At 56.8% G+C, this 20299-nt stretch overlaps 5 protein-coding genes across 5 annotated transcripts; 2 read left to right on the top strand and 3 right to left on the bottom strand.

The window, feature by feature from the left end:
• Positions 1–448: 448 nt before the first annotated feature.
• Positions 449–6252, bottom strand: BJ171DRAFT_570720 (uncharacterized protein). Its single transcript, XM_053113652.1, has 4 exons — positions 5168–6252; positions 4942–5082; positions 1908–4756; positions 449–1737 (listed from the first exon to the last, which is right to left on the bottom strand). The coding sequence occupies exons 1-4, from the start codon at positions 6119–6121 to the stop codon at positions 477–479; spliced, it is 5205 nt and encodes a 1734-aa protein (XP_052963157.1). The 5' UTR covers positions 6122–6252; the 3' UTR covers positions 449–476.
• A 92-nt stretch (positions 6253–6344) lies between these two features.
• Positions 6345–8706, top strand: BJ171DRAFT_519749 (phosphatase phospho-type). The gene is made up of 8 exons (XM_053112377.1): positions 6345–6628; positions 6728–6791; positions 7178–7222; positions 7340–7417; positions 7597–7698; positions 7773–7911; positions 8039–8144; positions 8362–8706. The coding sequence occupies exons 1-8, from the start codon at positions 6588–6590 to the stop codon at positions 8516–8518; spliced, it is 732 nt and encodes a 243-aa protein (XP_052963156.1). The 5' UTR covers positions 6345–6587; the 3' UTR covers positions 8519–8706.
• Positions 8707–8708: 2 nt separating this feature from the next.
• On the bottom strand, positions 8709–10809 carry BJ171DRAFT_519743 (MRG-domain-containing protein). Its single transcript, XM_053112376.1, has 8 exons — positions 10689–10809; positions 10372–10451; positions 9954–10149; positions 9701–9802; positions 9504–9583; positions 9241–9419; positions 9010–9094; positions 8709–8897 (listed from the first exon to the last, which is right to left on the bottom strand). Exons 1-8 carry the CDS (start codon positions 10761–10763, stop codon positions 8810–8812), a joined length of 885 nt encoding a protein of 294 aa, XP_052963155.1. The 5' UTR covers positions 10764–10809; the 3' UTR covers positions 8709–8809.
• Positions 10810–11094: 285 nt separating this feature from the next.
• Positions 11095–12562, bottom strand: BJ171DRAFT_221667 (4'-phosphopantetheinyl transferase superfamily). The gene is made up of 4 exons (XM_053106492.1): positions 12297–12562; positions 11971–12162; positions 11507–11854; positions 11095–11339 (listed from the first exon to the last, which is right to left on the bottom strand). The coding sequence occupies exons 1-4, from the start codon at positions 12363–12365 to the stop codon at positions 11154–11156; spliced, it is 795 nt and encodes a 264-aa protein (XP_052963154.1). The 5' UTR covers positions 12366–12562; the 3' UTR covers positions 11095–11153.
• A 127-nt stretch (positions 12563–12689) lies between these two features.
• Positions 12690–20169, top strand: BJ171DRAFT_519741 (uncharacterized protein). Its single transcript, XM_053112375.1, has 14 exons — positions 12690–12824; positions 12975–13041; positions 13155–13464; positions 13568–13608; positions 13787–14390; positions 14508–15347; positions 15524–15902; positions 16082–16295; positions 16424–16828; positions 16991–17143; positions 17311–17674; positions 17909–18292; positions 18455–19883; positions 20042–20169. The coding sequence occupies exons 1-14, from the start codon at positions 12726–12728 to the stop codon at positions 20090–20092; spliced, it is 5340 nt and encodes a 1779-aa protein (XP_052963153.1). The 5' UTR covers positions 12690–12725; the 3' UTR covers positions 20093–20169.
• The last annotated feature ends 130 nt before the right edge of the window (positions 20170–20299 follow it).

Raw genomic sequence — 20299 nt, 5'->3', positions numbered from 1 at the left:
GTATTTTAGCTTTGTGACTCGCCAGGACCACATGCATCTACTTGGCTGTCTTCTGGCTCCAGGTTGGTTTTGCCGCAGGCCATCGGTCCTCCCCAGAAATACGATTGACTTGAAAGCCCAAGCCATTTCCTGTTCCCAGTTTTGATTGGCAGTCGAGGTGTCGAAGTGGGTTTGGGAGCACGCTCTTGAATACATCCAGCTCATCCCTATCAGCGATCATCGACCCTTTGGAACAGTATCAAGATAGTCGGGGCGAACGAGTCCCTTGGGTGCAAAAACCGTCTCGCCTTGCCTCCATGGGGTGGATTGTCATTGTGAATGGCAGATGCATGTATTCCAGTTCACAAACAGCAGCGACGGTCGAAAGACAGGGTGTCCCGTTTCAAGCGCTGTAAATGGAGGCTCGCCCATTGGGGAAGCCAACCGACTATCCATCGGGCCAGACATTGCGATGAATACAAACACTGAGTACCAAGTTAACGCCAGCCCTTGAATCTCGAGAGCCAGCTCTTTTGGGGCCGATCGGTCTCGGGCGATTCGCTCTTTTCCTGAATGCTTGCAGATTGTCCGAAATGCGACAACCCGCGCTTGGATTTCTCTTGCCTGGACACCGAGTTGATCTTTGCGGCAGTCTTTGGCTGGATCGTGGTCGAAACCTGCTCAAAGGTCTGGCCTTGTTCCAGGTCGTGGTCTCGGAGCTCGCGTGGGCTCAGCGCTGTGACGAGCAGAGCCTCTTTCAGCCAACTCAAGAACCAGGTCCAATAGAGAATGATACTCACTGGGCCACTGATGCGAGTGTCGACCGACTGCTCGAGATCGGAAATGTGATCGAGAGCATGTGGCGGGATCATCATGAACATGGCGCTGATTTGGAGGGTCTGCCGCTGTAGACTGTGGAAGGCTCGGGTGCCAGCAACCAATGCGGAAGCGATACAGATGACACCCAAGGCCGAGATGACGGAAAACACGATAGTGAAGGCGGTGATGATGCTGTTGAAGGTCTGGATGTTGAATTCCTTCCAGGCGATCAGTCCCACGAGCGACGTCGGCTCCGTGAGCACATCAATGAGCGACCACTGCGGGCCCATCCAGCTACCGAGGGTGGAGTTGGCCATGGTAAAGCTTTCGTGGGCAAGAAGCAGCGACAGAAGCATCCGATCCAGACTCGTGACGACGGAGGCTGTGATTCCTGAGCCGGCATGGAGCGTGCGGTTGTATGTGATTGGCGGAATGGTGCCGAGCGGATTCAGCGACAAGCTGCAGATGTTCGTGATATTCCGCAGAATAATCGAGATGCTCTTGCAAGCCGAATGGAGCAACGTCTCGGACTCGAAATAGATGTTTTCGAAGGCGTAGATCAGGGCCGTGGAGTTCGGCATCGGACGCGCAGTTGTGTTGAAGTAGTATGGGTCGGTGCCTGTCGATATGACCGGGTTTTGGTATGCACATGTGACGCCGCTATCGGCCCACGATCCAGCGTACCAGATCAGTGGCACACTGGACGAAGACGGTGTCTGGTCGGTCCATAGAAAGTCGGACAGGTCTGTGGAGTAGCTCATGAGGTCGGGGAGGGTTGTGTCAAGCATCTCAAACGAGTACATGTCCGAGATAGCTGATTCTTGGTCGCTGACGATCGAAGCCATCCACGGGATGGATGCAATCATGAACTCGACGATGATGCTCTGATGGCGAATCAGATCGCCGTTGAGGTCGCATATTCCCCAGATCTTGGCGACGCTATGATGACATCAAGGAGGGCGTTCAGTACGGCTGACAAACATCGCACAGCTTATCCTTGCCACTCTGATACCATGCCTACAGCGCACCAGTGCGAGGGAAATCTCCGGTGTGCATATTTTTCGGACAGCCAGCAGCAAGAGCTTGCCATATCCATATTCCCTCCTTACTTGCTCAAGATCATCGGGTCAAAGGCGCCGTTCATGATGCTCAGCAGCAAGAGCTCCTTGACAACGAAAAATAGCATCAAGAGCAACATATGATTGATCATCGTGCTTGAGACCGTTGATTCGACGGTAGCACTCGTTCCTGCATCGCTGTTTTCATTGTCGCCTGATACACCTTGGCCTGGCAGAGCGCCCTGGGGAGTCGTCAAGGGCATCGTGGCCAATGTTGTTGCGCCCTGTGCTACGAGGTTCGAGAGCGGGCTCTTTTCGGGCTTCAAGGTTTGCGGAGCTGGTTCGGTGATAGCAAACCCGATCGTCTTGTTCGACCCTTTTGAGGACAAATCAACTTTTGAAAGCTGATTAGTACTGGCGTTCTTGTCGTCGTGGGCCAGTGCGTGGTCGGATTCAGTCGTCTCCTCAAGGTCAACGGGCTCCGCGCTGATCCGAAGTGATGTTGCCGAGTAGGAATGGATGGCTGCCGAGCCTACAGTCAGCCTCCCTTGATTGGCTTCACCCAAACTATTCCCTGGCCGGCTCACGGAATTGGCACGGCGAAGGGCGGACCGAATGGGTTTATCCGGGCTTTTGGGCTCCGAGATATCGGTCGCAGATTTGGAAGGCTGGACCGATATTTCAATGTTGCATGATGGCCTTCTTGTTCGGGGGATGGAAAGCGGAGCTCTCATGTCGGTGCCTTGTGGAGAGCGCAAGGATCGATCATTGCTCTGGACATCCTCGCTTTCAGAGTCCTCCTCAATCATGTCACTTTCATTGGCCTTGAGATTGCTGAACCGCGTTGACCCGAAGGACTTCCGAATGTACTTGGATTCCCCAGTCTCCGGCCGAGGCGGCGGCACCCTTGCTTCGGCCAGCGACCTCTCCCCCTCGACTTCTGGCTCTCTTGGATTCGAGCTACCAGCTTGCTCCGCTCCTTGGGTTTCGGTCATCGGAATCTCGAGCTTGTCGACCCCATTGGCCATGAAAATATCATTGTTGATTGTCTGCATTTTGGTGACGAGGTACTTGACAGTGGCCTTGGGTATTTTGGAAAACAGCTTGGTGATGCTCTCTTGCTGATCATGAAAACGCCTCAGTGCAGGTATGATGGTCTGCGTGATCAGTATATACTCCAGAACGATCGATACAGCCAGCACCACGGTTGTCGACAATCTTGGAAGCTGCAGCCCAGCCAGGCGGTTGGCGCGCTCTTGGCTGATGACATTATCGCACAGAGTCCCTAACGAGGACCCGGTCGAGAGCACCATCAAAAAGTCGGTGTTGATCAGCGCGGACACATTCTGGCCAACGCCTTTGGACTTGATGCTGTAAGCCAGCAGCGATCCTTCGTAAGCGAGGTTCATTAATGCGGCGTATATTGGCGTCTGAACTCCATTGACGAGGGTGTTTGCAAGCCACGGGTTGCCGGATGAGTAGAAGCTTATGGAGCTCATGTAGAGCTCTTGAACATTTGTGATGGCTTGGGCACTGTCATAGGCAAGCGAGTCGGCCCATTCGGAAGCCTCCATCATGTTGGGCGGTTGGAGCGATAGCGAGACTGACAGACGCAGAGTGTTCCGGTAAACTCGGTTGATAAAGTATTGCGCAATGGCGGTGGTGGTTTCCCACTGCATATACGTCTGGTATATACCCACTGTTCTCATGATGAGACCGATGTTGATAGCGATCAAGAGCACCAAGCCAATGCTCATGACCCAAAGTCCCCTTTTCATCAGCGTCAGCTCCATGTGTTGCCGATCATTGAACGAGCTGATGAGCTCCTCTTGCACCTCCTTTGCGCTCGCCTTGGTGCCGGCTGGTCGTCGCTTCATCCGTCGAGCAGTGTTATTGATGCGTGTCAGTGTCGAGGATTTCCCCGAAGAGCTTATTGAGCCACGGTAGCTCATGGAATAAGCGACGCTCCCTTCACGAGTGGAGCTGGATCCTGACACGGAGCCCTCGTCCATATCTCGCCCGCCCCCGATGCTGAGCATCGAGCTCGATTTTCGCTCCAGCATTATCTTTGCCCGTTTCTTGTCACCGACAATGTCCCGGATAAAGTTGGAATACGACATGAGTGCACTCTGGTTCTGCGGGAACTTTGCCAGCAGAATCTCATAGGCTTCGGAAGCATATTCGATATCGAGCGAGATCTTCTGTGCATAGTTTGGCAGGAGTCGTAGATCTGTTTCGTTCTCGAGGACATATCTCCACGTTGCCAGGATATTGGCTGCTGCTGACTGGTGGTGGTGCGTGGCCGTGCGTGTGTACTTGTTGAATTCGAACATGTTTACCACCTGCATGCTCGAGTTGCCCGTTTGGTCGGCACTCTGACGCTTCTGCTGGATAATTCTCTTGAGATAAAAAATAAAGAAGCGGATGTCTGACGCCGGCTTCACGTGCCAGGCTTTGGAGATGTGCTTGGCCACCAGTGGCGTGTCCCCATAGAAGGTCTGTGCGTACAGGGCAAAATGGTAGTGCGGCTCTGCGCGATTGGGGCGGTCACGGAATTCGCAGCTAAACGACCGGTAGAGCTTGAGAAAGTCGTCTGGCGACATTATGCTTTTCTGGTCGCGAATGTCGGCGATTGACTCTCGTGCAACGAGCTCTACATCGGTCCAGCGCCAGTACACGGACTCGGATCGCTCAAAAAGGCCGTGTAAGCTTGGCAAGCCAAAAACATCCTGCGAGCCTTGATATGACACTTGCTTGTCCGAACTACTCATGTTGGCATATGCCTCTTCCTCCTGTTCGTAGCTCCGCTGTTCGCGGACAGCGTAGTAATGAACCAGATACCGGCGATAGAAAAACGAGGTAGCTGCGCCGACGACATAGCCAATCGGTATCAGGACGAGCTTGTCGAGAACAATAGACAGGTTAGCGCGGAGGTTTAGAGCGCGGTACGCCCAAAGAAAGCACCACGGAGCCACCCATCAAGCTCATGTTGCAGAGCCAGCTATCGCTCCATTGCTGCCGCCATCACCCAAGCAATACAATGAATGATTTGTTTGCCAATAGATATCGCGATTGAGCTGCTTACCAGTGCGGTCAAAAAGTACGGACTGTCGAAGCCGAATGCTGGAATGGCGCTTTGGTAGACCAGCAACTCCAGCAAGGATGTGAGCACACCGGCAAAGAGGGCACCGCAGCGAATGTCTGTGAAGATGCTGTTGTAGAAGGGCTGGATCCAGCAGGTGGAGATACGGATGGTGAGTGTCAAAGCCGTTGGATGCGTGTCCGGCAAGCTGAGTACCCCCCTGCCCTACCTGAATCCGCAAGAACGATATCCAGGCTAAAAGGAAGGCAATGAAGACACTGTAGATCCGGAAGCCGACATAAACATAGAGTATAGAGCCGGTAACGACCACAAAAGTCCGCACGGCGAGGTAGAAACACTCGACCCGTCCGTGTGCCCGAGCAGTCGGATGGTGGCTTGACGGGTCCGCATCCAGATACACCAGACTGAACAGATGCGTGAGCGGAACAAACATGATCAAGCTCAAGACAGAGAAGGCTGCGATCGTTGCCTGGCCGCCTGAGAGACACGAGGGCGGATTGGATGACGACGGCAGCAGAGCCAGGGGAGTGCCGGCCGTGGTCGAGTCACAAGCTAGGCCAAAGGTCAGAATCTCGACGATCGGGATGTAGAGGATGGTAGTCATTGTGCCAGCAAACAGTCGGAGCGTTCGCAATGGCCAAACGGCGCCTGTCGAGTCGCGCAGGCTTCGGCCCGTGTAGAGCAGATTGGCCAACATGCCCCAGACCAGCAGCAACGCCACGGAAAGATATACGATGTAGAGGAACCAGGTGTCGGGAGTGATGCGGATCGTCTTGACAAGCTTGAGCACAAAGGTGGACGTGTAGTTGATGCCAAAGTTGTCCTGCAGTACGTAGGACAGAAACTGCATGTCCTCGAAGACCAGGAACACGATTTCGATCGTTGGCCAGATGGTGTCGTTCTTGTGGACCATGGCAAAGAGCGTCTCAAACACCATGACCTCGAGAGAGCTCCCTTCGATGATCTCCTCGCTGTTTTCTTGGTCTTCGTCGCTCTCGTTTCCAGAGCTGCTCGGGTTGTCGTCCTCGCCAAGGTCGGCGATATAGCCCGACCGAGCGGAGCGCGGCAACGAACCCAGCCTATCGAGCCCCGTGGTGCTCCCGAACTGGGGCACCTCGCCAGGAGCAGCCTCGACATCGGCAATGTTTGCGGAAGAGCTCATCGATTTCAGCTATGGCGTGCTGTCTGCCGTCTGCTGTCTGCCGGGGAGGGCTGCCGGAGTGACCGTCGAGGACAGCAGCGGATGGTGCTTGCTGCAAAGCCGGCGCGTGGGAACGAGATTGTTGTCTCGTGCAGAAGGCAGAAGGCAGAAGGCAGAAGGCGGCAGGGCGGATGACTTCAGCCTCGGCGTGCTGGCTGGCCTGCCAAAGGAGTTCTGTCCGACAAACACGAAGCAGCAGAGTGTTTCCGGCGAGTGGCTGCCTATGCAGAAGCGTCGTGGGAATCGGCGAGGCAGGAGGGTGTCTCGGTTGGCCGATCGGAATGAGAGGTGTTGAGAGTCGAGAGGGTCGCTCGAAGGCTGTGTGGCCAAGCCCCCCGATATAAAGAAGGCGGCTCCCGGGCCAGGCAGCTCTCGACACTGCATTCGACAACGTATCCAAGACCCCCCTCTTCTCGACGTCACCTCCATGATTCGCGGAAAGACCCTGCTGGGATTCGACTTTGACCTGTGAGTGCCGATGGTGATCCCTGCCGACCAGCGTTGGCGGTGTCGCCCGAGCTTACCGCCGCACATCCCTCGCTCGCTTGCCCATTCGCTGCACCAAAGCACCCTGGTCGAGCAGGATAGCGACCACCGCATCCTTGCCCTCGTCCCAGAGACACACCAGAAGGTGAGCGTCTGAGCCGAGATGCCTTTGCCTCGTTTGCGCCTGAACCACTCTCCTCCCCGCAGCAGACTGCACCCTCGATCACGATACACGCCGATTGCGTCGGATATGGACTCGCTTGAGCAGACAGCATGCGTCGCTTTGCCTCTGCCGTTTCGGGCCCTGTGATCGACGAGCGAGGGAAGACACCTTGATCGAATTTGGCTGTCCGTGTCGGATTCATCAAACAGAGGATCTGGATGATGCCATCCGTGCGGCTTGCCCGTCGACGCAAACCAATCTTGTCTGCCTTGGGAATCAACCGGCATCGTTTGGGTCCGCACGGGATTTCATCTAATCCGAATCCTCCCAATCCTCGCTTTAACCCATTGCACCGCGTGGATCATCAGTTTCAGAGCCTGTACGATGCCGGGATGCAGTTTACCGATTCGGTGGTCAGTGTCGAATGCTTGATTTCAGCGAGAGTCTGGGCGGTGCTCCGTCGCATGCCCGTCGTTGAGAGCGCCGTCCTCTAATACCAGCTTGCGCTCTCCGCGGGGACGGGATAACAGGCAACCTCGCTGTTGGACTTGCATGCGCGAGGCATTGGTCCGTCTCAGATCCTGGAGGCTTTGAAGACAATTCCGTTTGTATGTCCCGCTGCTTTGGTGAATCGCGCTTTGTTGGCTCGCCAGATACCGAGAATCGCCGCTGGCTTGAGATCGTTGCTGTCAGCAGATCCACTATGAGCGACATCACTGTTCATGTCCTTGTGCGGCCCTGGATCTTTGAGGGACGGAATTGGCTCACAGAATGCACCCATCACCAGGACGACGCCGTTCGGCAGATGTTTGAGTTCGCCAAGAGCAACAACGCCGACATTGTCATCCTTTCGGACGCCAACACCTTCTACATCGACGAAGTGCTGAAGGTACGGGGCTTGGCCTCCAGCCTGTGCACATGCGGTAGCTCGATGGTAACAAAGTTTTCTGCGGTGGTGGGCAGGCCAAGGGTCTGCGGGACTATGTTTCGGAGATCATCACCAATCCAGCCAGCTGGGGAGAGCAGGGGCAGCTCATTGTCAAGCGGCATACGACCGAGCCGCCTCACGGCTGCTCTCGATGCTCGCCCAACCTCTGCAAAGGTAAGGATGGCCCCCTGAAGGAGTCGGCACCAGGCGCCTGGGGTGATTCCGCTTGATGCTTGCCTGCCACCGCCGACCGCACAATTCCAACCATCTCTCGCCTCGTCCTCGCTCTTGGTTCGGCCAGGCAAAGAGTTCCTGGGCTTCATCCAGCGCTGTGGGGTTCAATACGATCGCCTGGTGTTCACCGGAGATGGCCGCAACGACTTTTGCCCAATGACCAAGCTCGGACCGTAAGTCGGATCTCTTGACGTTGGCAGCGCTGGTTTCCATGCTGATTGCGGTGATATAGTGTGATGGCGCGATTGTTTCTGGAACGGTTGTGTCTATGGCTTCTCTGTTGGTTTCTACGACGACACCTGGATGATTCCTGGATGATTCCTGGATGATTCCTGAACGTCCAGAGGGTCGATTGCCGAATTGGAATTGCTGAGCCCATGCTTCTCGCAGGCGCGATGTTGCTCTGGCCCGAACCGGCCGCACTCTCGCAAAGTGCCTCGAGAACGAGCAAAACAGGGCCCAGATCAGCGCCGAGCTGCGTTGGTGGACAGAGCCCTCGGAGATGTTCCAGATCATTCAAGAGATCCTCAACACTGACGCCAACTAGGCCTGAGTGTGGCACAGATGCATTCGATCGGGCGGCAGTTTGAATGCAAAGCCCAATCGCCACCAGGTTTGTGTAGACGGCCATCGGGCGAGATGAGTTTGCTCGGTGGCTGAATATACTTGCTTTCACGGCCCTTCGTTGGATTGGACAGTGAAAGCGGGCTCGCAAGCGTCGGGGCTGAGCCGGAGAGTCACTGCGGAGAGAAGGTGTATTGGGAAAACGAAACAGCAATCAACGGGTACCACCATTCCATGAATATTCGTCCGCTGAATGCGCTCGATCTGTCGGGGCTCAGTTGGTTTTTTGGGTCATCAGATACCCAGGAGTTGCTTGCGTGTAGGCAGGGGCAAAGAGAGTGCCGTGCATTTTGTTCATCCACCTGAGCGTGGAGGGATGACCAGCGTCAAGACAACAAGTCGTGTGTTGTTGGGGCTGCCAGACCAACACCGCTAGCCAACCAACCACCGAAAGCATATGGGACGGAAACTCACGCCAGGATATCGACAAGCTGGTCTCGCAGCAAGTTTACAGCGTCTTGGTCCATGTTGGTGTGTGCAATCAACTGAGGCAATTGAACTGGTGCGGCAACACAGCGAATGAGCGCAGGCATGCGTGAGCGTGCTGATAATCAGACTGAGCGCACTGATCATCAAACAGAGTGCCAGCGCATCGGGCCACTTCGATACTGCTGCGGCAGCCCAGCGGCGGGCTTCGGCACTCACCAAACAGACGCAGCAGGTGCTCGGGTCCATAGAGCTCCGACATGGGCTTGTCGCTGTACTTTTTCTTGAGATCAACGTACTGCTGTCGCTCAAAGCGATACAGGAGGATGTTGCCGAGGGCCTTGTCAAAGTAGATCTTGAGACCCTCGATGACTTCGTCGTTGATCTCAACCATCCGGCTGGAGGGAGAGGAACATAAACGAGAACGGTATGAATAGCTGGTCCAGGGATGATGGCGAGTTCATGTCCGGTGGTTCTGTTACCCTTCATGTGTCTTGCGGTATTCGTCTCGGTACATGTTGAGGACATCGACGACATTCTGCGACCGAGGCAGCGACACAAGCTGGGTCCACAGAGGTGACGAGGTGAGCGTTAATGCATCTAAACGCGCCAAGCCATGCCACACGAACGACCGACGGAGCCCGGTTGAGTAGATATCGGCTTCAGGCCGGCAACACACCATTTGTGATTTTGTGACGTATTCCCAGTCATCCACGAGTTGGACTTTGAGTTTGTCTGGGATGGGAATCTTGATTTCCAGTCGCCTGAGAAAGTCTTCTTCCTGTATGTGCAGAATGACACCGCCGAGCAGCAGCAGGAGTGAGCAACCGCAACAGCTAATCCACCGCGAAAGGGCTTGTCTCTGAGGGGCCGTTGATGTTGCTGCTCGCTCATCCACTGGAGGAAGGGGGATCCGCGACCCCGATGCCGACCTTGTCAAACAGCGAGTCTCGGACTCGTTTCTTCCCGCGATCCGTTCCGTTATCGTGCGTGGCTTTCTTCTCAATCGTCCCCGCCTTTTTGTTGGTGGAGGCCTTCTTCTCGGATGTCCTCTTCAGGTCATCGGCACGCTGGCGATTTTCGTCAGTGTTCTTGAGGATGCGAGACTCGGGAACCCATTCATCCCAGCTTGTCGCAGTCAAAAATAATAAATAAGTATATAACGTCGCAGCAGCACACACGACTGACTTGGGAGGCGGGACTGCTCCATGATGCTTTGAAATCCAGGATTATGGACGTGCCCCTGAGAATCTGCTCATGGCATGTCTCCTCTGATATCTTGTAATCGCCAGACGACACTGCATGAGCTGGAGTGCTCTGGACAGCCGGGCTCGATTTGGGACAGCTTACGTTTGTTTCCATCCTTTGTAATGCACCAGATAGAAAGGGCTGCTTCCTTCGGACCCATCCCGGATTTCAGACTTGAGGATCTGTCCCCATGGAAATAGGCATTGGGTTGGAGAAGTGGTCAGACGGGCCGGAATGCGGCAGGGTCAAAGGCACGGCGACGAGCGCTGCATCTGTCGCCGATCGATGGCTCCTCCAGGAGCAGTGATCACCAGCATGGTGGGCAACGATCAAATCCAAGAGCGAACGGCGGCTCATAGGGCCGCTGTGGTCTTTGTGGAGCGCAGTCGCCCTTGGCTTCGTGTGGCGGGCAGGCGCACCTTTGCGTCGTAGATGAGAGGACCGTGAAAGCACAGCACATGCTCGTTGTCTTGGAAGGAGGCCATTGCGATCATCGACAAATGCGGACGAGGCCAGGGCGTTGGTGTGGGTCTGACCTGGCGAATGTGGGCGGAAGTGCACGCAAGTGCCTGAAAGCAGGCAAATGAGCGGACGAGCGCAGCAGGCTGGCGAGACGCCGGCGAGAGCGCGCCGAGACACGGGCGAGAGGGCAGCGAGGCCCTTGACAACGGCCACAAGGAGCAAAGCTGTCATCCACGACGGCCTGGGACTGAACCGAACCGAAGATGGAGCAGGGGATGGGAGACAGCAGCGACGAACGGAGAGCGGGAGGACGGTGGCGAGCGGATGTGGACGGCGACGGAGCATGAGGGAACGGATATCTCGGGATCGCATGCCGCACGGGGGACGGGGGCGGGCGGCGACAGAAAGTCAATCTATTGGTCTCAAGACAAAAGATCGCAGATATCCTTGACGACGAACGGACTCGGCGACCGAGAGGCTGCATCGACTCCCTCGCTGCCGCTGTATGCAACGCAGACAGGATGCGTCGCATCAACAGAGCCCAGCTCAAAGATCCACCCAGGCTGGAGAGCACCGTTGACATAGACGCTGATGCGGCTTTGAAGCGGCTGCGGTTGCAAGCAGCGCCGTCGCAATAGCGATGTGCAATGGCGATGTGCAATCGGTTGGGGGAGGGGCGGAATGATTCGTCAGAAGGCTGGCTCGGCGAGTCTGTTGCATGCACACCGCTGCTGTTGTCCTCCACGGCAAAGTGTGCAGTCCTGCCGACTCGTACCTCATCCAGCGACAGCAGGCCATCATACAGGAACTCGACCTTCCAAAAGTCCAAGCCCAGTCCAACCCCAAGGGCCTTTGTGTAGCTTTCCTTCAGACACCAGTGGCAAGCGAAGCGATGCATCAGCGTGGCTTCGGATGGATTGCCTGCCCGAATCTTTTGCCACTCGCGGGTGCTGAAAAAGCTCTTAAAGTCGCCCAGATAGGCCTCGACGGTGGTGTTGCTGGGGCATATTGTGTTGGTCACATCGACGCCGATAGGGCCGCCCAGGTGCCCTGAAATGACAACCCAGTCGCCGTGGTGCGAGTAGTTGAAGTGGAAAGCTGGGCTCATCTGCAGCCCGGGTGCCTGGGTAGCAGCTGGTGGTAAGTATTCAGGAGCGGAGGCAGCTGCGAACTGCCGCATAGTTCAGCTGGCAAGGACACTTGGGGGCGAGTCGTTCCGGACCGCTTGCGCCGACATACCCAAAACGGCTTCTGGTACTCTGTTCTCGACAGACGGACTTGGTCCCATCGCTGGTCTGGGAAGAAATGCAGGATCAGTCGCTTGGCAAGCAGTCGTCCAACCAGAGCCCGCTTCCGGTCGACCGGGAGCATAAACTTGAGCACTTTTTCATGCTCGTCGGTCTGGATTTCGGAGAGAGCAGCCTTGAATTCCTGTTCGGCGAGGAGGGGCATGGCACATGAGACGAAGCAAGAACAGGCTATCCGGAGACACATGCCTTGCGGGATCGGCGTTGTCAATTCATGCGGGGCCAGAGCCGGGTCGGGCAGAGCCCACAGACACAAACCTCAGTAGACGGGCTCCAGTTGGCGACCTTGACGGCCCATTTGACGACTACAGCGTTGGTTGGCGACATGTGTGCGGGGACAGATAGAATTTGTGCCTGGGGCTTGGCCGAGGGAGAATGGGCCGACAGATACAGGCGGAGTGCGTGGATTGTCTGATGGGTCTGCTAATGGCCACAGCCGGCTGACAGTGCTGCGATCGACGGATGCTTGAGCTTGACCGACGGACGCCTGGGCTTGATCAACAGATGCTTCGGCTTGACCGATAGATGCTTGGCCTCGGGCCGGCGGATTCTGCAAACGACAGCGACTCCCTGGCTGGTCCACGCCGCCCACGTGACGATCCAGCAGAACACTGCTGGGCCAGGACAAGGCCGGACGTCTCTGCTTTCTCTCCGCTCCCATCGGCGCAGAGGCAGCAACAGGACGCAATGGCAAGCCAAGACATCCAGCAGCTCAAGAACCTTCTCATCAGCGACACGTCGGCCGAGGAGCGGGTCGAAGTCAACCAGCGGCATCTCATCGATAAGGTGGGTGACAGTCTGCAATTCGGCTCAGGGAACCTGCTTGTTTGAACCTGGCACAACAGCAGACAACCTCGGTCGACCCCACACGCAAGCAGCGACGGGGCTGCTCGCATCCGCTGCTAAGCAGAGCTACTTGCCGTGGCATGCCACCAGATTCTCGCCAGATACTCGGCAGAGTTTACCATCTTCAGAGAGCTCCTCCAAAACTCCAACGATGCCGGTGAGTACAGTGTCGCTGGCTCCTCTGCTTGCCAGTGCCTGCGGCCCCGGCACCGCAGCCGTCGGCAAGTCCTTGGCATCGGCATCTGAACGCACGGTGCTGTGCATCTGCAGGTGCGACCGAGGCAGAAATCCACTTTCGGACCCGAACGACCGAGGTCGTCCCAGAGAGCAAGCCGAAATCCATATTCTCGTCGCTGTTTGCGGCCACGGCTTGGGGCGGCAGTCTCGCCGGCGGAAGGCAGCAGGATCCGTCGCTGCTGGTCGAGGTCGAAACCATCGAGTACAAGAACAACGGGCGGCCATTTTCCGATGCAGACTGGAATCGCCTCAAGAAGATTGCCGAGGGCAACCCAGACGAGCAGAAGATTGGCTTCTTTGGCGTGGGCTTTTACAGCCTGTTTTCGATTTGCGAGGAGCCTTTGTAAGTCAAGGATGGATCTTCAGGCTGCTACAGATGGAGATGCCGGCAGTATGGTGGCGCAAATGGCTCTAACGCTGGCTCTGCTTGCGATTGTGGCTCGCAGCATCTCCTCGGGCGACGAATGCATGGCATTCTTCTGGAAAGGTCGGTGGCTTTCGGCCTGTCTGGCCCACCGCTTCGAGCGCTGCATGGCGTCTCTTCTGTCTGTCCTGTCCTATATCACTGCACCCTCCTCCAACATGCCACCGCATCCTCAAGCATGCTCCGTCTCACCCTTTTCGGGCCCTCCGTATCGTCTACCCACCCCCGTTTCTTCCTCTAGGCGACCAGCTGTTCACCAAGAAAGGCAAGGTGCCGGCAGAGTCGGTCTCGGCGCTGACAACGTTCCTGCTCAATCTGCGCGAGCCCATCGACGTCCCCAATCTCGGCGACCTTGGGCGGTTCATAGCAAACTCGCTGGCATTCACGGAAAACCTCGGGAGCGTCTCGGTCCACATCGACGCCGATCTTGTGCTCAGCTTCCGGAAGCATGCAGCTCCTCCGCGGCCGTTTGCGTTCTCGAGCAGTGTCTACAACCTCAAGTCGCCCAACCAAATCTTTACTCTCCAGGATGTCTCCATCCGACCGGTGCAGCTGAACGTCGTGGCTTACACCGACTTTGACAAGTCTCGGTCCTGCCGCGGAACAGAGGTTCGATATGATCTGTTCATGCGCACGTCGACAGCTGTCTTTGGCGTCAAGCTGCCTGTACAGCTTGCCAAAGAGATGGAGCGCACTACCAAGAAGCCGCCGCCATCGACCACCAAGGTGCATGTCCTGTACGCGAGCTACGACGAATTCGTGAGCTCATCCGGCGTCCGAGGCCAGAGCTCGATGTTCGAGGAACTGGTGCCATCGCCATCTCAGCAGGGCCGCGTATTCATCGGGTAAGCGCCCGCGGTGCAGCACGGTGCATGTGCTTGTTTGCCATGTGGTGCTGGTGCGCTTCTAGTGCACTGCCATTGCTGACTGAGCGACGCGGCTGTCGCTGTGCTCAACGCTAGATTTCCAACCCACCAAACGACTGGCTGCTCGATTCACATGGGCGCCCACCTGATTCCGACTGTGGAGCGCGAGAGTATCGACTTTGTCGATCGCACCCTGAACATTTGGAACCAGGAGATCCTGACCATGTGCGGGTTGCTTGCCCGATTGATCTACGACGACGAAATGGATGCCATCCACAAGATGCATTCGGAGTTGGGCCCGGACGGTCTGACTGCCGAGTCCCGAGAATGGCTTTGGAACCGCAGCTCGCACGCCATGTCGTCCTTTACGTTCCGAGCCTCAACACCTGCTGCTCTAGTCGGGACCATCGGCAAATCCTTTTTCTTCAAGATGGCCAACAAGCCGCTCTCGATCATGACGTCTCAGGGCGTCCAGTCTGTGGCTCTGGCACGCCTGCCCGATGCCAGCATGGAGGCCTTCATCAAGCAGACTCCTGTGGTCCCGCAAGCCATCGTCCAGAGCTGCAGCGAATTGTTCCGCCAGCTCAAGAAGGATGGTACCATTCGTGCCCTGTCGTTGGATGATGTCTTTGTCGAGGTTTCGAAGCGTGTCCTGGAGATGAGCGAGGTTGCCGCGCTTCTTCGCTGGTGGCTGGGATTCCGCCTCCAAAATGCCGTGGAGATGTATGAAGTCGACCGGCTGCTCCAGCAAACTCGATTTATAGCCCCTGACGATCATGGGACCGCAAACGCTGCCTCGAGGGAGATTCGGCTGTCGCAGATCCAAAGCTTTGTCAATGTCAAGGTGATTCCGCCGGACATGAAGTTTCCCTTGACGGCCCTGCCGATCGAAATCAGCAAGAGCTTCACCAAGAGCGAACTCGAAGCTGTGACACGGTGAGTGGCTTTGCTATCCGAGCAAAGGGCATATCGCTGCCTCTGTTTCCACAGGATGTGGTGGGCATTTATACCTCTATGGAGGTATCCTCGACACTGCTGGATGTGCAATTGCCTCCTGCACGATATGGTGTATTGATCCTCCTGCATTTTGATGCCGATGCGCTCGCCCACAGGGGCTGGACCGAACTGAGCGTTGTCGAATGGGCCAAGTTTATCACCGCGGACCCTTTGTTCCAGGAGGATGTCCACTTCGTCGAGAAGGTGTTGGCGGTGTTTAGTCGTGCGTTTGGCAACCTCACGGTACTGTCTCGCACCGAGTTGATTTCTCTTCTGGCCCAAAAGAAATGCGTCCCCACCAATGCTGGCCTGCGCCTGCCCACCGAGAGCTACTTCAAGACGGTCACGCTCTTCGAGGACATTCCAACAGTGAACTTGGCGAGCCCAAAGTCGGTCAGCGACACGTTTTTGAAGGTCATTGGCGTCCGAGAGCATGTCGATCTGCAAATTGTCTTTGATCGGCTGAACGATCTCAAGTGGGACCATATTCAGCTGGTGAGCCTCGGTCTGCAAGCGTTGGGCCGGCCATGGGTCGATGCAACTTGCACTCCCGCTGGCGACGGCGGTGCCATATGTTGTATATGCATACATTGACACCGTGCGACTCTGGCGTCGATCCGGCCATTCTTTATCGTGCTGTCACTCACGCCCACCTCACCAAACATCGACCTCAGGTCAAATATCTTGCGAGTGTGCAGACCAAGCTGCAGGAGAGCGAGTTGTATCAGCTGCGCATGACGCCTTTGTTTCCTCCAGAGATGTCCGACGGCTCGAGTTCCTCCGAGAGATACAAGGCCTCGGAACTGCATGCGCCCAATGACACCCTGAGAGGCTTTGGGCTCAAACTCATCGATTGGAAGGGAAAGTGGAAAGCCTCGACCGACGAGGGTAGGTCGTTGCGCTTGCTGGATGATGTGGGTGCGTTTGGTGTCCGGGATGTGTCTCGGACGCCGCCGCCGCGGACATTCAGGCAACGGAGCACCAAAGTCTCACCACATGCTTTCACACCTTTCAAGCCAAGTTCCTGGCGCTCCTTGGACTGCGGACCTACATCCAGCTGCCGGAGCTGATCAGCTTGTGTGCGGCCTCGGATGTTCCGAAGCGACAGGCGCTGCTGGTCTATTTTCTAGATCACTACAAGGCGCACTACAAAGATCTCTACCGGGCTGGGTCGATCACGACTCCGTTCCTCCCGAGCACCGACCCCACCAAGCTGTTTACGCCTGCCAACTGCTTTGCCGAGCCGGAGTGTGCCGTCATGGGCTTTGCCATCCTGTCGTCAGACCTGCGAGAGCACGCGGCCAAGTTTGGTGTTCAGCCCAACCCTTCGAGCCAAACTCTCGTGAGTCGGTTGGTGAGCCATCCGCCGCCCCTGGACAGGGCCCGAGAGGTGTTTGCGTATCTCTCTAGTCGCCAATCTGGTAGGTGACGGATATCTGACGGGAGATGCTCTCTGTGAGAGTTTGGGCTGCCGTGATCATTTCAGCTGCCGTGATCACTTCAACTGCAGTGCCAGTCGGTGCAGGCCAGCCCCTATCGGGGTGGGGCGTGAAGCTTGTTTTCACCCTGGCTCTTGTGCGCAGAATTCCTGAACGACCACTGGCGAGTGCTCCGGACATCCAAGTTCATTCCGGTACACGAGAGCAAATCCTCGGTGCCGTACAGCTACTTTGAGCCCTCGAGCGTCTACTTTGGCAGCGACCAGAGCCAGTACCGGGATCTGTTTGTGTTTGTTGGTAAGTTTATCGTGTGACTGGCAGTCAGAGTGGCGCAGGACTGGGCTCCGTGGACTGGAACGAACGGCCCAGTCTGCCACTCTCACAGCCTTCAGTCGCAAATCGCTTTTCTGGGCGCTGACTGCTGTACATGCGACCTCATGTTTTGTCTCTCTGGCGGCACCTAGATTTCGGCACCCAGTCGAATGCGTTCCTGCGAGCCTGTGGTGTCAAGGATCAGCCAACACCGCTCGAACTAGCCCAGCAACTCGCACGCTCGCCCGAGAAGTTCCTCGAGAAAACAGGGTTCGAAGACTACCTAGCCATGCTTCGGCAACTGGCGGCGCACTACCCAACTCTGAAGCAGAATCGCACCCTCGTCCGAGATATGAAGAGCAGCGCCTTCCTGATTGGCGTCGTCAATGACGGACAGGCAACAGATGAGACCGGCGAGTATGGCAGCAGCGACAAGCTGAGATACAAACTGACTCGGGCCGGGGATGTCTACCTGATCGACGATACGGTTCTCGGCCAGATCTTCAACCCTCTGTCGTAGGTTTCTGTTCTGTCTCGGTTCTTGTTTCTGTCCTGTCTCGCTCCGATTTCCAGACCCTTCATGTCACCATAAGCCGCTCCTTGCACAGCAGCATGGTTCTTGAGCGAAACGGACAGGGTGTTGCCGCACTCGAATCGCAGCCATCGCATCTAACGACTCATGCACAAACGCAACTCAATCCATGGACATCCACATGTACAAACGCATGCGCAAACTACCTGCTGTCGCAGTGCCCCGATGGAGGCGATTCTGGAGGATATGTATCTCGACCTTGGCGCAAAGTGGCTCTCGAAACAGGTCACCGAGGCAACCCGACCCGTTGGCCAGTCCCGCAAGACCGCCAAGACCGAGGCGCTGCAGTCTCTCATTCACGAGCGCGCACCGCTTCTGATGTACGACGGGCAGCAGACCCGATCCAGCAAGGACGTTGTCGAGGGCGCCGAGAAGGTGCTAAAACAGCTGCAGGTGATGGAAGTCTCTGAGATCGAGATCACCCGGACGTTCAACAAGGAAACCCGGATCCAGAAAACAACAGCGTGCCTGCTGCTGGATCGCCTGTGGAGCACGCCGTACCTCTTCATTGCCGGAGAGTACGACTACTTTGATGTTGCAAGGTAGGTCGCAGGGAGAGCAGCTGCACAGCTGGTGACAACGCTGGTGGGTGGTGCTGCCGATAATACGGCGGCCTTGGACTGCTGCGATATCACCCCGCGACGATCTCGGATACACTTGCTGATGCGTCGAGGTTGCGGCCTCGGTGACACTCTCCGTTGCAGCTCCCTGGGCAAGGTGCTGTTCCGTCAGTGCCGGCTGAACGACTCGCTCTTGCTGTCGACCCTGCTGTCCACCTCTCTGGTCAACCTCAAGCGCAAGGGATTCCCCGTCGACCGCATCCTCAATCTCACCGCCAGCAAGCTGAAGCAGGCCGTCCCTGCACCCCCACCCAAACCTGTCGAGCAGAAAGCCGCCCAGCAAGCGTCCATGTCGCCCGCCCGCGAGGCAAGCGCATCTACCGGGCCCAAGCCCGCGCCACCTCCTCACTCAACCAACTCCTCTCCCCCGACCAACGGTCCCACCGACGCATCAATGGGCACGATGCTTAGCCAGCTTTCGGCCATCTTCCCGGACGCCGATCTCGAATATTTGCGCCAAGAACTGGCCAAGCACACCCGCGACCAAGTCGAGACCGTCAGTAACCATATGATGGACCATGACTATCCGAAGCGGCCTCCAAAGAGCAGCCAATCATCAACAAAGTCGCTCTCGGACCAGACTATAGGCTCGACTCTGCAAGAGCAGGATGAGGTCGAGGATCGCGACAGCAAGACCAGGCACGAGGCCTCCGCCAGCCACAGTAACAGCAAGCCGAGCGGACCGAGCGGCTTCATCGACCAGACCCTCAGCAACATCATGAATGAGGAGGTCTATGGGCGATGGCGCGGTCTGGCCGATCAACTGTGGGGTGGCAGAGGGCCGGTGGGACCTCAATCGGCAAAGAAGCCCGCGACTGCATCGACCGGAGGATACGAGTCCGAGGAAGCTCCTCCCGGGACAACCGGCACCGTTGCGCAGCCGCCCCCGGGCTTCCAGGGGCAATCTCAGCCAGGGCATCAGCATGCGGTTGCCGAAATCAACCCAACGTTCACTTCCAACCTGAAGGGCCATCTGGAGCGGTCGATCGGGTCGCTGCAGTCACAGCCCGAGTCTGAATCTGAATTCCGGGCGACGATTCCGAACGACCCGCCGGCGGTAGCAAGCGCACAGGCGGCGAACCATTGCCGGATCCTCTCCGACGGCGAGCTGATCCGGGTGAGCAACATCCGCAACATTGCCGTCTATGTCGACAAGGCGCAGCAGGACCAAGGACTGGCGATGCTTGCCCAGTCGCACGGCGCCCTCGACCAGTTTGCGGATCTGCTGCTCCGGCTCGGCCAAGTCTTCAAGATGAATCCTCGGTCGGTGACGATCTACTGGGATCCGCAGGGCAACACCGTCGCCTTCAACCGCCGCCGAACCCTGTTCTTCAACTTCCGGTTCTACCTCGGCCTGCACTATCCACTCGTGCGCCGGGGCGACTCAAAGGCTCAGCGCCATCCAGACGAAGTGTACTACTACTGGTTCATGGTGACCTGCCACGAGCTGGCCCACAACTTTGTCAGCGAGCACAACAGCGAGCACGAATTTTACTTTTCGAGCTTTGCAGAGGTGAGCCAGCACTGGGGCGGCAGACTCTGATGGGCTGGTTGGCGCAGCCGCCACTGTCGCGACGAAAGCGTTTGTGCGGGTCGGTTGATGGATCGTGAGCTAACCCTCGTCCTTCTCGACAAACGAAATCCGCCGACACATGCGACTGCGAATGGCAGAACTACCTCAAGGATCTGATTGGCGTCCTCAAGCAAGACGGAGTGGTCTGAGTCCGGTGCCAGCCCCAGTCCCAGTCGGACTTTACTTGGCTTGAATGTGATTCAAATAAAAGAGGATGATCTATTGATTGCTGAGAGCGACCATCCACAGACGCAGCAACCCACTGATGTGGGGGCTCAGGCAGTCGCTTCTAAGCGACGCTGGAGGAGACATTTAAGGGGAGGAAATAGTCGCAGGAAGACAGCCGGCATGGACAG

This window comes from Polychytrium aggregatum (assembly GCF_025602895.1).
Source record: "Polychytrium aggregatum strain JEL109 chromosome Unknown BJ171scaffold_43, whole genome shotgun sequence".
Taxonomy (NCBI): Eukaryota; Fungi; Chytridiomycota; class Chytridiomycetes; order Polychytriales; genus Polychytrium; species Polychytrium aggregatum.
This window is presented reverse-complemented; position numbering and strand designations above follow the sequence as displayed.

Bases quoted from the DNA above. Each gene is read 5' to 3' on its own strand.
- BJ171DRAFT_519749 (XM_053112377.1), top strand. From the start codon at position 6,588: ATGATTCGCGGAAAGACCCTGCTGGGATTCGACTTTGACCT. The intron at 7,223-7,339 runs GTCAGTGTCGAA...ACGGGATAACAG, and splicing joins TGCAGTTTACCGATTCGGTG to GCAACCTCGCTGTTGGACTT. The intron at 7,699-7,772 runs GTACGGGGCTTG...GGTGGTGGGCAG, and splicing joins ACATCGACGAAGTGCTGAAG to GCCAAGGGTCTGCGGGACTA.
- BJ171DRAFT_221667 (XM_053106492.1), bottom strand. From the start codon at position 12,365: ATGTCGCCAACCAACGCTGTAGTCGTCAAATGGGCCGTCAAGGTCGCC. The intron at 11,855-11,970 runs GTATGTCGGCGC...GCTGCTACCCAG, and splicing joins AGTACCAGAAGCCGTTTTGG to GCACCCGGGCTGCAGATGAG. The intron at 11,340-11,506 runs GTACGAGTCGGC...TTGCAACCGCAG, and splicing joins GCCTGCTGTCGCTGGATGAG to CCGCTTCAAAGCCGCATCAG.
- BJ171DRAFT_519743 (XM_053112376.1), bottom strand. From the start codon at position 10,763: ATGATCGCAATGGCCTCCTTCCAAGACAACGAGCATGTGCTGTGCTTT. The intron at 9,420-9,503 runs GTAACAGAACCA...CTCTCCCTCCAG, and splicing joins TACCGCAAGACACATGAAGG to CCGGATGGTTGAGATCAACG. The intron at 8,898-9,009 runs GTGAGTTTCCGT...CTCCACGCTCAG, and splicing joins CAGCTTGTCGATATCCTGGC to GTGGATGAACAAAATGCACG.
- BJ171DRAFT_570720 (XM_053113652.1), bottom strand. From the start codon at position 6,121: ATGAGCTCTTCCGCAAACATTGCCGATGTCGAGGCTGCTCCTGGCGAG. The intron at 5,083-5,167 runs GTAGGGCAGGGG...TGCTGGATCCAG, and splicing joins TATCGTTCTTGCGGATTCAG to CCCTTCTACAACAGCATCTT. The intron at 4,757-4,941 runs GTAAGCAGCTCA...GTTCTCGACAAG, and splicing joins CGTACTTTTTGACCGCACTG to CTCGTCCTGATACCGATTGG.
- BJ171DRAFT_519741 (XM_053112375.1), top strand. From the start codon at position 12,726: ATGGCAAGCCAAGACATCCAGCAGCTCAAGAACCTTCTCATCAGCGAC. The intron at 13,609-13,786 runs GTCGGTGGCTTT...TTCTTCCTCTAG, and splicing joins CATGGCATTCTTCTGGAAAG to GCGACCAGCTGTTCACCAAG. The intron at 16,296-16,423 runs GTAGGTCGTTGC...ACACCTTTCAAG, and splicing joins GAAAGCCTCGACCGACGAGG to CCAAGTTCCTGGCGCTCCTT.